The sequence below is a fragment of the Rhinatrema bivittatum genome, unplaced genomic scaffold, assembly GCF_901001135.1.
Source record: "Rhinatrema bivittatum unplaced genomic scaffold, aRhiBiv1.1, whole genome shotgun sequence".
NCBI lineage: Eukaryota > Metazoa > Chordata > Amphibia > Gymnophiona > Rhinatrematidae > Rhinatrema > Rhinatrema bivittatum.
In genome coordinates, this window is record NW_021821428.1 from 59,171 (window position 1) to 71,601 (window position 12,431).

A 12,431-nucleotide genomic window follows, 5' to 3' on the forward strand; every position below is an offset into this window, starting at 1 on the left:
AAAAAGGTTTTCAATTGCTTTATAAACTGTAATATATCTCTCTTATACCTGAGATCCATTGGTAGGTCATTCCACATTTGAGGACAGCAATCAAAAAGGCACAGGCCTGTGTTGATTGTAGCCGATAATCTTTAAAAAAAAAAAAAAAAAAGGAATCACAAGTTGCAGTCTTTTAGTAGAACATAACGAGGAAGCTGGAGTATACCAAGTTAATATAAATTTGTTTGGATAGTGTCTGAGAAGGCAGGGGTCACACTCAGTCCTGAGAAGGCAGGGGTCACACTCAGTCCTGGGGCTAAGTCCTTGCATGCAGTCACACAGTCTGTACAGCCTCTGGGGGGGGGGGGGTGGAGGTGGGGGGGGGGGAAGAGACTAAACCTCCAGGCCTCAAGGCATCTTGGAGAGAGAGAGGGGGCAAACCTCTCTGGGTATACTCGATGTCTCTCTCTGTCCTTGTGCCAGTAATCACACTGGACACTTGAGTGAGGTGTTAAAAAAACCCCAAAATGGATTGTGACAAGTCTTCAGTCGTTATCATCTGGCACCAAACATATCTTCCTACTGTTACATCCATAATTTGTTCACAGTCTCAATCCCACTTTTTCTGGAAAAGTGTCCCTCAGGGAAGATGTTACTAGGATAAACTCTCCTCTCAGGTTTTGAAAGTAAGACTTCCTAGTAGGGTAGTTTTCCCCTGGTCAGTAATGGGTTTCTCTTTCCACAGTAAGAAAAAAATACCCGAGGTCACAGACATTCTCTTTTCCTGGGGTAGAAATTGTAGTGGTGGTCTGCAGATGGACTCTTTGTACACTCTCAACTCCCCTCTCTGATGTTACATTTGATCTTTTGGGTTGAACATCCTAACACCAAGCACAGCAGGGAAAATCCTCTCTCTCTTCTCCTGGGCAGGAAGGGTGGGCAAAACTTCCTTCCAAAACCCAAAAGATAAAAAACCCCAAAAAACTCTTTTCCAACACCACAAATCTAGGGCCATCTAGTGGAGATACCAAAGCCTTGCAAGAAGAAAGTGAGAAACTTGAATTCTGTATGCAAATGAATAGGAAGCCAGTACAGATCAATCAATTTATGGGGTTCTATGTTCCCTTCTACAACCAGTGATAAGCAAGCCACAGAATTCTGAGCAACTTGTAAAACTTTGTAATTTTTAGGTAACTCTTAATAGATACTATTAAAGTAATTGAGGCTGGATAAAACAAGGGTTTGCACCACTGATCTAAAATAATCTCAGCATAATATATATATCTGAGATACCTTAGTAACTGAAGCTTAAAGGGTTTTAAAACAGATTTGTAAATTACAAACGTTCTCATGAGCTGGAGATCGACTGACTTACAGAACTTCAATTATACCCAGATTTAAAACAAGACCATTGATAGACATCCAAATTTCAACAGAGTGCAAGCAAGTTTTCAATGTATTTAATGCACCTTGGATGGAAGTACTTATGGGGAGATAAAGCTATATATCATCAGCATAAAACTTGCATAGGAACTAAATTTCCTAGGCAGGACCAAATAGAGATTAAATAACATAGCAAACAGTGCTGAACCTTGTGGAATTCCAGTGGCAATTCTTTTCACTGAGGAAAAGTGATCTTTCCATCTGACTTGCAAAGTATGAGAAATTAAAAATTATTTAAATCAAATTAGTACAGTTCCCCCTACCCCAATTGCCCCAAAACTACTGAGCAGAATCTGATGATTGAAGAGATTGTTTTCAAAAGGATTTGTGCGTAAAAGGGCTTTTGAAAATTGCTACTTTTATGCAAGTGACTCCTTTGAAAATTCACTCCTAAGTGTATCAACGGTGGATGATATGTCTTAAAAAAACCCCACCATGATGGTAGCTCTTCCCATATCTACTTCACATAGAAATCTACCCACAGCTGTAGTTTTTAGGGCCTTGGTACTTGATTTGGTCTAAACCCCACACTGATGAGTATCCAGGAAGTTTTTTTCGTCAACAAAGCTGTTTAGCTGCCTAAGTTCACACTTTCCTATAACTTTACTTAAAGAAGGTAGGTTTGAGAGAGAGGTCCATAGTTACCTGGCTCAGAGGAATCCAGACACACTTTTAAAAAAAACTGGGCGAATAATGGCATTTTTTCAATTAACTTGGCAATAACGCTGCTGGGAAAGATGAATTAACAATCTTTGAATACAATCTGCAAAGGTCTGCTTTAAATTACATATCTGCTGGAATGAACAGAGGTCTAACATACACCCTGAAGAGTATGAGGAATTTACAGCTTCCTTGATATCTGAAGTGGTCACCTGAAAAAAAATGTACATCTAGCTAAAGGTAGATTCTCCTTCGATGTGCTAATAAAGGAGGGAGAAGTAGAGACAATTTTTAAATGTGTCCTTACTACCATGCAAAGAGGGGGGTTAAAGCCTTATAGTGTCCTATGCTCACATCTCAATTTTGAAACTTCTTGGTCCTCTAATTTTGTTGTGACAGAGCTTGTAATAAACTGATTAGATCAGAACTATTATTCAACAGAAGATAGGATACAGCAGCGATGTCACAATGTCGGGCACTCCACAGTCCTGGGATAGACATGAGGTGCTCCAGTGGGACAACTTACAATGGGGAATAGAGGGCACAGGACTCTACACAGTTGGCAATGGCACAGAGATCCATGGCTACAACAGGCAGACAGGAACTGGATGTGACTGGAGGGTTACAGAATGCCACTCCCACACGTGTATTTGCAGTGAGAATATACGTTTGATACTTGTTTTCCCCTATTATCTGAACTTTTTTGTCTTGTCAGATTTGTCATCTTTCCCCTACTTTCATCATGTCTGTGCTCATCTGATTCCTTTTCCTAGTTCTTTTTATTCTACCTGCATTCTGCATCTCTTCCATTTTCTACAACTTTCTCTCTCACCATCTCGCCACCATTGATTTTTTTTGTCTATTTCACTTTTCTTCATCTTTTTTCTTTGCCTTTTCCCTCCATTAGCATGCTTTAAATTCTTTACCTATATCCTTCATGTCTTATTTCTCTTTCTCTGCCTTTCACACTTCTACATTATTCCATTTTTCAACCCTGTTGCTACCTTCTAACCTTCCATTTCCCTCTGAGGTTCATGTACTAAAGTATACTTTTCTGTGTGCACTATTTGTTTATTGTATGCTATTTTTCTACCTATGCAAATGAGCCTGGTCAAAAAATTGCATGCAGTTTTGCTAGACAAAATATCACAAAAAATAATTGCACCACATTAAGGTCTAGCTTTTTTTTTTTGTGAGAAATATTCTGTGAAACAACTTTTGCATGTAATTTTACTATGTGCAAAATTTACTACTAGTTATCTGCTTTGTATAATTTTGCATCACAACAGCTCATTAACAATTTAAATAAAATGTCACATGTAAAACTGTACTATTCTCACAAATTATAAGCCTTTTCTTGAATTGCTGAACAGTTACTTAAACGTTTTTACTTTTCCAGCTTCAAATACTAGATAACTCAATTCTTGAATACCAAATAACCTTTATTAGAAATCACTGTGGATGTCAGAATAGCTGCACAGACAAGTGTCCAACACAGCTGTTAAGTTTCTGGAAGCCCAGTAGTCAGAGGAGAAACAACTGCAATTGTAATAGAAGCTGTAGCTACTAGTGAAAAGTAGTGGGATAGGAATAAATAGGTGAAAAAGCAATGCTCTAAGGAACCTGTAAAGAAGGACTCAGGTGTTAAAGGTAAGCTTGTCAAGAGCCTTTTATAACTGAAAATCTCTGCAGGAAATAAACTGTCCTAGGCATTTCATAGGATAGAGGACCAAAAGGAAGAGGCAAAAGAACACACAAAGCTGTTCAGTTGGATTGTTGACCCCTGGCTAGAGGTTCATTGGTGGTCTGCATAGAACCACTCTTCCATCTGTGAGTCAGTTGCCCTGTGGGGGAGTTCTGCTAATCTCCATTTAGTCAGTGGCTGCTGGGAGGCTCTGCTGGACTGTGCAGCACCTAACCCTTCCCTTCAGTTAGTAAGCTGGTGGTTTGGCCTGTCTAGATGTAGGCAACCCAGAGTCATGCTTCTGGGATGTGGTAATCCAAAAGAGCTGTATGTGATGGTGGGTGAAAGACTGATGTGCACGGACCAAGAGAGGGATCTTAGGGTGATAGTGTCTGTGGATCTGAAGATTGCAAAGCAATGTGACAAGGCAATAGCAAAAGCCAGAAGAATGTTGTGCTGCACAGAGAGAGAACTAACCAGTAAGAAAATGGAGGTGATGATGCCCTTGTTCAAGTCCTTGGTGAGGCCTCACCTGGAGTATTGTGTTCAGTTCTGGAGCCCGTATCTCAAAAAGGATAGAGATAGAATAGAGGTGGTCCAGAGAAGGGAGATGAAAATGGTGTGGAGTCTGTATCGGAAGACCATGAAGAGAGGCTGAAGCATCTGAATATGTATACCCTGGAAGAGAGGAGGTGCAGGGGAGATATGATACAGATATTCAGATACCTAAAAGGGTTCTTTGATGTATGGACTTTGAACCTTTTCCATTGGAATGAAAACAATAGAACTAGGGTTCACGAAATGAAACTCCAGGGGTGATGACTCAGAACCAATGTCAGGAAATATTTCTTCATGGAGAAGGTGGTGGAGGCCTAGAATGCCCTTCTGGAGGAGGTGGTGAAGAAGAAAACAGTCAAAAAATTCAAAGGAGTAGGGGATAAACACTGTGGATCTCTACAGGCTAAAGGATGGAAATAAGAAAAGCATGCGGGGGGGGGGGGGGGGGGGGGAACTTGCTGGTATGGCAGTTAATACCCTTAGCAGAAGGCATGGAGATTACTACCCTTAACCAATATGCTTTGAGGCTTTTAAATCAACTGCAATATTGCTCCCCGCTTAGACGGCAGGGGGAAAAGAGGAATTGGATTCAGATGACAGCCGAGGGGCCCCAACTTCCAAGGTCTGGGATACTGATATGCAGACATAAGGGAAGAAGCACAGGACTGCTTCTATGGCTAAATCCTAAAGGAAACAAAGAAAGCGTGCATGGGGATAACTTGCTGGTGCAGCGGTTACTACCCTTAACCAGTAAGCCTTGATACTTTTGATGCAACTCCAACATTGCTCTCTGCTTCAATGGCAGGGGAAAAGGGGAATTGGATCAGACAGCAACCAACAAGGGCCCCAAATTTGGCAATCTGGGGAACTGATAAGCATGAAGATAACCTGCACAGAGCAGCAGTTACTACCCTTAACAGAAGATGTGGGATTACTGCCTTTAGCCATTAAGCCTTAATGTTTTTGATGCAATTGCAACATCGCTCTCTGCTTTGAAGGAAGGGGGGAGGGGGGGAGGGATGGAAGGAAAGAGGAATTTGGATTTAGAGACAACCCACACACGCCATAACATTTTTAAAGACTGGGGTACTGATGCACAGACATTAATGAAAAAACACAGGGCTGCTTCTACGGCCAAGTTCATAAGCAGAGCACGTCAAGCAGCACTGACTGATACATGGGGGTAACCTGCATGGTGCAGCAGATGGTAGCATGAGCAGCTTGGATGGACTATTGGTTCTTTTCTGCTGTCATTTCTGTGTTTGTCTGGGACCCTATAACAATTGTAATGGGTGCTCTTTTCTTAACTATTCTACTCCCCATGACCATTGGTTTCTGTGTGTGGGGGGGGGGGGGGGGAGGGGAGGGGGGGAAGAAAAAATTTGAGCTTGTTGGCTAACAAAAGAATACTTCTGTAATAAGGAGGCCTAAACATCCTGATTATCCTGATAGTCCTAAGCAAGATATCCCTAAAAGGAAATCTGTAAGCAGCTCCTCTTTTGATGTACCACTGGAAATTGTTTCCATTATACCCATTATAATATCCCCATCTTGTCAGAGGTGTGAGCTAACCTGAGCCAGCCGGATTTTCCAACCATTCTTATGCTCAAGGCATGTTAAACAGAATATAAAACAGTGTAAGTCATTGAAGGTTCTATAAACAGTTGAGGACTGTATGAAGAGTTTTTTTAAATATCTTAATGATTATTATACATAGTTGTTGGTAGTTATGTACAGAATTTTCCAGTATCACAATTTTGTTTCTAGTCTTTGTAATGCATTTTAAGGTTATCTGCCAAACTCTATAATAGAGCATGTGTCACTGGTATGTAGCAAACGCTGATTCAAAAGCCATGTTTTTTACCAGCTTTCTGAAAGATAGGAGATCTGACACAAGTCTGATATGGAACAGTAGGGAGCTTCATAACAATGGTACTGAGCCTGTGAAGGTTTTCTTGAGTTTTAAAGAGACTCATAGTCCTTGGGAGATGCACCACTAGACATACTTGGATAAAGAACTGAAAGGAAGAATAGGTAGTGAGAGATTGCTCAAGGTAGGTTGGTGCCATACCTTTAAGTGTTTTATAAGCTCAGACTAGAAGTTTAAATTTTGTGCAGTAATAGGTTGGGAACCAGTTTAGGGATTCAGAATGGGTGATGGGATTGAATTTATTTGTTTTCATTATTGTAAGCATGGGAACATTTTGTATAAGTTATAGTTGGCAGTTTAGAGTGTGGGAGTCCAGAATCGAGGGCATTTCAATAGTCTATATGAGAGATTATCATAAAGGCGTCATCTAGGAAGGGGTTGTAGGTGGCGAAGCTGGTGAATGTGAAAAAAAGTTGCTTTGGATACTGCTTGAATCTAGACTTTGGTGGTAATCTGAGAGTCTAGGATAAAGCCTAGGCTCCGCACTTGGGAGCTGAGGTGAGAGTGGTTCCTTCAAGGATATGTTAGGTATGGTATGGTTAGCTTTTCTTCTCAATCCATAATGTCTCACTCTTTTTCGGGTAGAGGCTCAGTTTGTTTTGCTGCAGTCAGTTGGCATTGATACAAGGCAATTGTTTAGGCTTGTAATGTTTGGGCCTGGGTTTGTACTGAATGGTACTAATAGATGAATGTCATTGGCATAGGAGTAGTATGTGATGTGGTAGTGGTAGTTTGCTGAGTTTTGAGAGGGGCCATGTAAATGTTGAACAGAATGGGTGAGAGGATGGATCCTTGTGGTACACCACAGGGGAGAGAGTGTGGATCTCAGAGAGCAGTTCCTAGGGCTACTGATTGGGTGCATTTAGTTTGAAAGGTAGTGAACCAGGCTGGATAGTCACTCTCTGATCAGTTAGTGTGTAGATGAGGAGGTTGTGATCTATTGTATCAAATGCAGCTGAGAGATCCAGGAGTACTAGCACTGCCGATTATCCCTGATCTAGTTGGAATCTGAGTTTATCGACTAGGCTAATTTGTATAATTTCAGTGCTATGTTGTGGGTGGAAGCCAAATTGGTAGGGATCTAATGCATTGGTGGCAGACAAATACACAAATAGTTGGACTAGTATTGCCTTCTCTATAGTTTTCCTCAGGAAAAGGTTGGAGACTGGCCAATAGTTTGGGTCATTGGAGTCCAGGTTTGGTTTCTTCAAGGTGGGTGTTATCACTATTTTTATAAATGGGCCTCTGATAAAGATGCACTGATGTTGGTCTGGATGCAGAGGAATAATTCCAGTTTGGCTTGATGGATGGGTAGGGGTCTTCACAGCTGGTAGAAAACTTGGAAGCCTGTCGGCAAGGTGTCCATGTCATTTACTTGTAGTGGGCTTAAGTTTGTTAGTGAGTCTTATGGAGAAGGTTGTTGTGTTTGTGGGAGGCTTTCTGTTGGTCTGCTGTTCTAATCAAATACATTTAATCTTATCCACAAAGAATGTGGCTGGTTTGTTACAGTGGGCCTTGGTCAAGAGGGAGGGAGGAAGGGGGGGGGTGGAACCCTGGAGTTTGCAGATCATTCTAAATAGAGCTCTAAATGAATTCTCTGCTTGATTGTTCTGGTATAGTAGGTTTTCTTTACATCCTTTTGTAGCATTATAGCATTACAGTAGACTGTATGGTGCTTTCTACATTCAAATTTGTCTAGCTCCAATTTGGACCTGTGCCTATTCCATTCCAGTTTTCTGCCTGTTCTTTTCAGTGTCTTTGGACCTTGTGTGAACCAAGAAGTTGGTTTAGAGTTTATGATGTTGGCAGTTTTGTAAGGGTTGATGTTATCAATGGCAAGTTTGAGATCTGAGCTTCTAGATAATGAACTGATTCAACAAAAGTTTTATCTTACCCAGGGCTGAACAAACTAGGGGGGGCTTGAACAGTCCTGAAGGGAGGGAAAAAACCTCAAACTGGCTACACCATCAAGTCTTTGCTGTGGAGGCACTGCAGGTTCAGGAGGAAGGGAGCTGCCAGAACGCAGTGTCTTCATTGAAAGCGTGCCATGGCTTAGCCATGCATCTCCTTTGGTGGGCTGGGGAGAGGAGCTGCTTCTGCTGTGCTGGGCCTGGGCGGGGAGCCGCTTACTCTACGTTAGAATTGGACATGGGGGAAGTCATGATGGTGTTCCACATCCCTCAGGCCTCAACCGGGAGGAGTTCCTGCTGCCGCTAGGTCCCTGCCCAGAAAGAGAGATCACAGATATTGCCCATCCTGGGGGAAAGAAGTAGTGAACTAGGAGAGGGGAATGGGCAAAGAAGCCAGAGAGAATGAAGCGATGGGGAAGGGAGAATAAAGGCAAAAAGTGAAAAAAGTTAAATAACCAAGTCAAAACATGAGAAAATAAAAAAGATGAGCACAGTAAGAAAAATAAGAAAATAGAGAGCGAAAATTAGGAAAATTGAGAGAAAACAGAAAAAAAAAAGTTGGGTAGGGTAGGATGGAGTTTTTCTCAGCACCTATAAGAGTTTGGCTGCACCTAAGTCTTTGGAAACATTTTCTAGTCCTTACCATTGTATGTGTGTCTGAGTTTGTCTGGTATGCTTTGGCATGTGTGAGTGGCCTGTGCCTCTGTATGTGATAGGGTGGGTCTGCATGTATTTGTCTGGGTATGGTGTGTCTGTTTTTCTATCAGGATCTGGTATGTTTGTCTCTATCTGTCTAAGTGTTGGGTTTCTGTGTATGGATGTCGGTTGTCTTTGTCTTTCTGTGTGGGGTTTGTGTGTCTGTCTGTTTGGATATGGGGTGACTGTGTCTGTCTGAGTATGAGATATGTTTGTCTCTGTCTGCCTGTGTGTGTTATGTATGAGCTTATTCCTTTCAGCAACTTAAAGAGAAACAAATGGGGGCTTTGAGTCACTGATTGGCAGCGTGGCTGCCTGGTGAATACCCTTGTGTGTGTGTGTGTGTGTGTGTGTGTGTGTGTGTGTGTACTAACCCATCTTGGGGGGCCCCAACCAGTTGCATGAATGGAAGAGGTGGGGGGGCTCTGGTTTAATCAGTTTGCTCACTCCTGTCTTAGCCAATGCAGTTTTTGGGGTTTTTCCCCCCTTAAGACTGACGTTTTTTAACAAATTCTTGTGTACTAAGTTCCTATAGATGAGGGATGGACAATTCCGGTCCTCGAGGGCCACAAACCAGTCATGTTTTCAGGATATCCCTAATGAGTACACATGAAATAGATTTGCATACAACTGAGGCAGAGTCCTTGCAGATTTGCATACAACTGAGGCAGAGTCCTCTCTCATGCATATTCATTAGGGATATCCTGAAGGACCGGAATTGCCCATCCCTGCTCTAGTTAAATTCCAGTATATGCTTTACTAGGAACTCCTAGATTGATATTAAAAAAACCAAGATACTGTTTGAGCAATACCAGGCAAGAATGGTTAGAGCTCATGACAGAAATGGCTTCTTAGGAGAGATGTATGGCAACAATGCAAGAAAAATGAGAATATAATTTCTAGGACATTTTTTTACATTAAAATGGATATGATTCATTCTTTCATAATAATTTTCTTCAGCAAACACAAACGTTATAAACTAGAACATCTTGTTACTTAAAAAAGCAGGATGGCATCATTACAATGACTCCGGGGATGGGAGGTGGGAAGAGAAATTTTATATTGTAAAGAAATATATGACAGATAACTGAGGACACTTCCATGAGCTTTTTCAGAATGTGTAATTGCACCATCTAAACAAACGTAACATAACCAACTGGCTCATAGTTTGGTTTCCTTAACATTTTTGTTAGAAGATAATTTCTTGTATGCAGACTTAGGTATCACTGCTACAGGATGGTCCTCTGGGGCTGCTCTATGTCTGAGTAGCAGCATACATGCTCATTTTTTTTTTTTAGCAGGGTCATAGCATATTGCTGAGTTCATGTATTTACTTCTTAGTGGTACACACAGCCTGGACACCCACAGATGGTCTCAGAGGATGTGTACCATCTCATCTACTCTTTCAGTAAAGCCCTTGCTTTTGAGTCATCAGAGCCACCAGTTCAAAACCCCAGCTAAGGCAATCTTAGTCCAGTTCCAGGAGCCAGAGCAGTAGCATTGCATCACAGCGCATGTCAGATTACTGTGAATCGATGAATTCTGCTGCACACCTTATTGCCAAGTTGTGACAAGAACATGCTGAGAGAGAGATGAGAAGAAATGGGAGAGAGTAGTGAAGGAAAAGTGAATGAGGCATTTCTTTTGGCACCTATTATGCAATTGCAATTGTGCGGCATTGTTGCAATTTAGGCTAACAATCCCCAACTGGATTTATTCAGTTTGCCAAATTCTGGTAAGCTTTCCATTAAAAGATGACCCTATATTGGTTTTAAAGCAAAACAGGCTTTTTTCCCTTAAACATTTTGTCACTTTCTTACGCAAATGTTGTTGGCTGGGAGAGGGTACATGTAATTTAGTTCCCTGTGCCCGTTGATCAGTGATATCTGGGTGCAAGAGTTGAATGATGCATAGGAAAATGAATGGGTCTTCCTCATGCCTTCATTTTTCCCAGTGATCTTACCTTCCAGCTCATGATCCAGTCTCACAGGATATGGATGCAAGATTGCTGGAGTGCGTGAAATTTGAGCCGTTTCATGGTAATCCTAAATGCAGAGCATACCGTCAAGGGCTCTAGTTTGTCATGTTTCTAGGGCAACTGCTGGAGAATGTGCCTGTTGTCACTGGGGCTGCCATCCCCTTCCACTGCTTTCCTCTCACCACCCATGTCAATAGAGCTGTCATTTCCTGGCTGCTGCTTGCCACCAATCTGGGATTTCTGCACCCGCTCCTGGCTCCTGTAGTTATCTGCTCGCTGGTCCTGCAGCAGGGCTTCTGCACTTTTCATCACCCAACTCTCCTCTGCATTGCCTGGTTCTGACTACTAACATGATCCAGCTTTCAATGGCTCCATTTCCAATGACTTGTGCAGTGCATGCAATACCTCTAAGTTATTGGTGCCACATGGATCACAATAAACGGAGTCACATGGCACTGCCAAGACACAAGAAAATAATCAGGAAAGCAACAGAAACTAGCTGAAAAAAAGTGCGCGTGTGTAGGGGAGGGGAGGCCAGGATAGGACTGGAGAGAAGATGGGAAGAGGAAATAGAAGAGACATGAATATGGAGGAATAGAAGATGAGACTTGAGGACGAGAACACACTAGAAGGGAGAGAGGGGGGAGGAGAGTCTGAGGAAAAGGTATGGCGACAAGAAAAGACGAGAGAGGGGGGAAAAACTGGCTTAAGTGAGGAGGGGTGAGATATGAGAAGAGAAGAGATTAGCAAAGAGAGAGAGAAAAATAAGTGGGGGAAAGAAAAAGGATTGAACATTTAAAAAAGATTAAAACTGAGAAAAGAACAAAATAAATTAAAATGTACAGATTGGAGAATATTTTGAGGGCAATATTGAAAGCCCTTTCCGCAGATAAAATGTTTTACCTGTGGGGATCGTGGCTTTGCACACTGCCCAACCTGTCTGCAGATAAAGGTATCTCTGTTGTTCAATAATGCAGGTCCTTTTTCCCAACGGTCCTGGGGGGGCAGGAAAAGGGTAGAGACTGATACAACATATGTAATCTAGGTTATTCAAAACTATGCACAATGTTTCAGACAGAAGAATTACCCACAGAGAAAGCCGGCGCAGTTCTCTGTGCGGAATATTTTCCTAAGCACATGATTGCTGCAAATCCCATAGGTTGCAATTACCCACCCACTGGGTTTGTAGGAATCCACAGAGACTGCTATTGCCTACTTTATTAAAAATAAAACATGAACAAAGTACTGTACAGTATCATTATATTCAAATGTATACAAATATGGCACAGAAGTTTCTAATGCGTGCCTCAGCATGTACTTCTGAGTTGCTGCAGAAAACCAGAAGCCCTGTCCATGCAGCTTGAAAAAATTGGCAACAGAAATTTTCCTTAGATCAAAGCATTAGTTATCATGAAACGGAGACATTTGGTGCCAGCAAACTTGTCTCCCAAATGCAATGACATGTTTCCTGTTATATCTGTCTTTATTTTTATATTTGTATTTATTATTAGCACCGTCAAGAAAAGTCGACCTATGGAGAGTGATCCGTCATCAGCCTGATGGAAAGAGATTGTCCGTCTTATGTGGAAGGGT

General features: G+C 41.8%; 1 protein-coding gene across 1 annotated transcript in view; it reads left to right on the plus strand.

Moving 5' to 3' along the window:
- The window catches only part of LOC115082659 (interleukin-31 receptor subunit alpha-like), a gene marked incomplete at its 3' end in the record, with an annotated part of 36,919 nt that extends 24,509 nt beyond the window's left edge, over positions 1-12,410 (plus strand). The window contains exon 7 of the mRNA XM_029586858.1: positions 12,350-12,410. Within this exon, the coding sequence (XP_029442718.1) occupies positions 12,350-12,410 (61 nt within the window). The remainder of the gene's footprint in view (positions 1-12,349) is intronic.
- Positions 12,411-12,431: the final 21 nt, after the last annotated feature.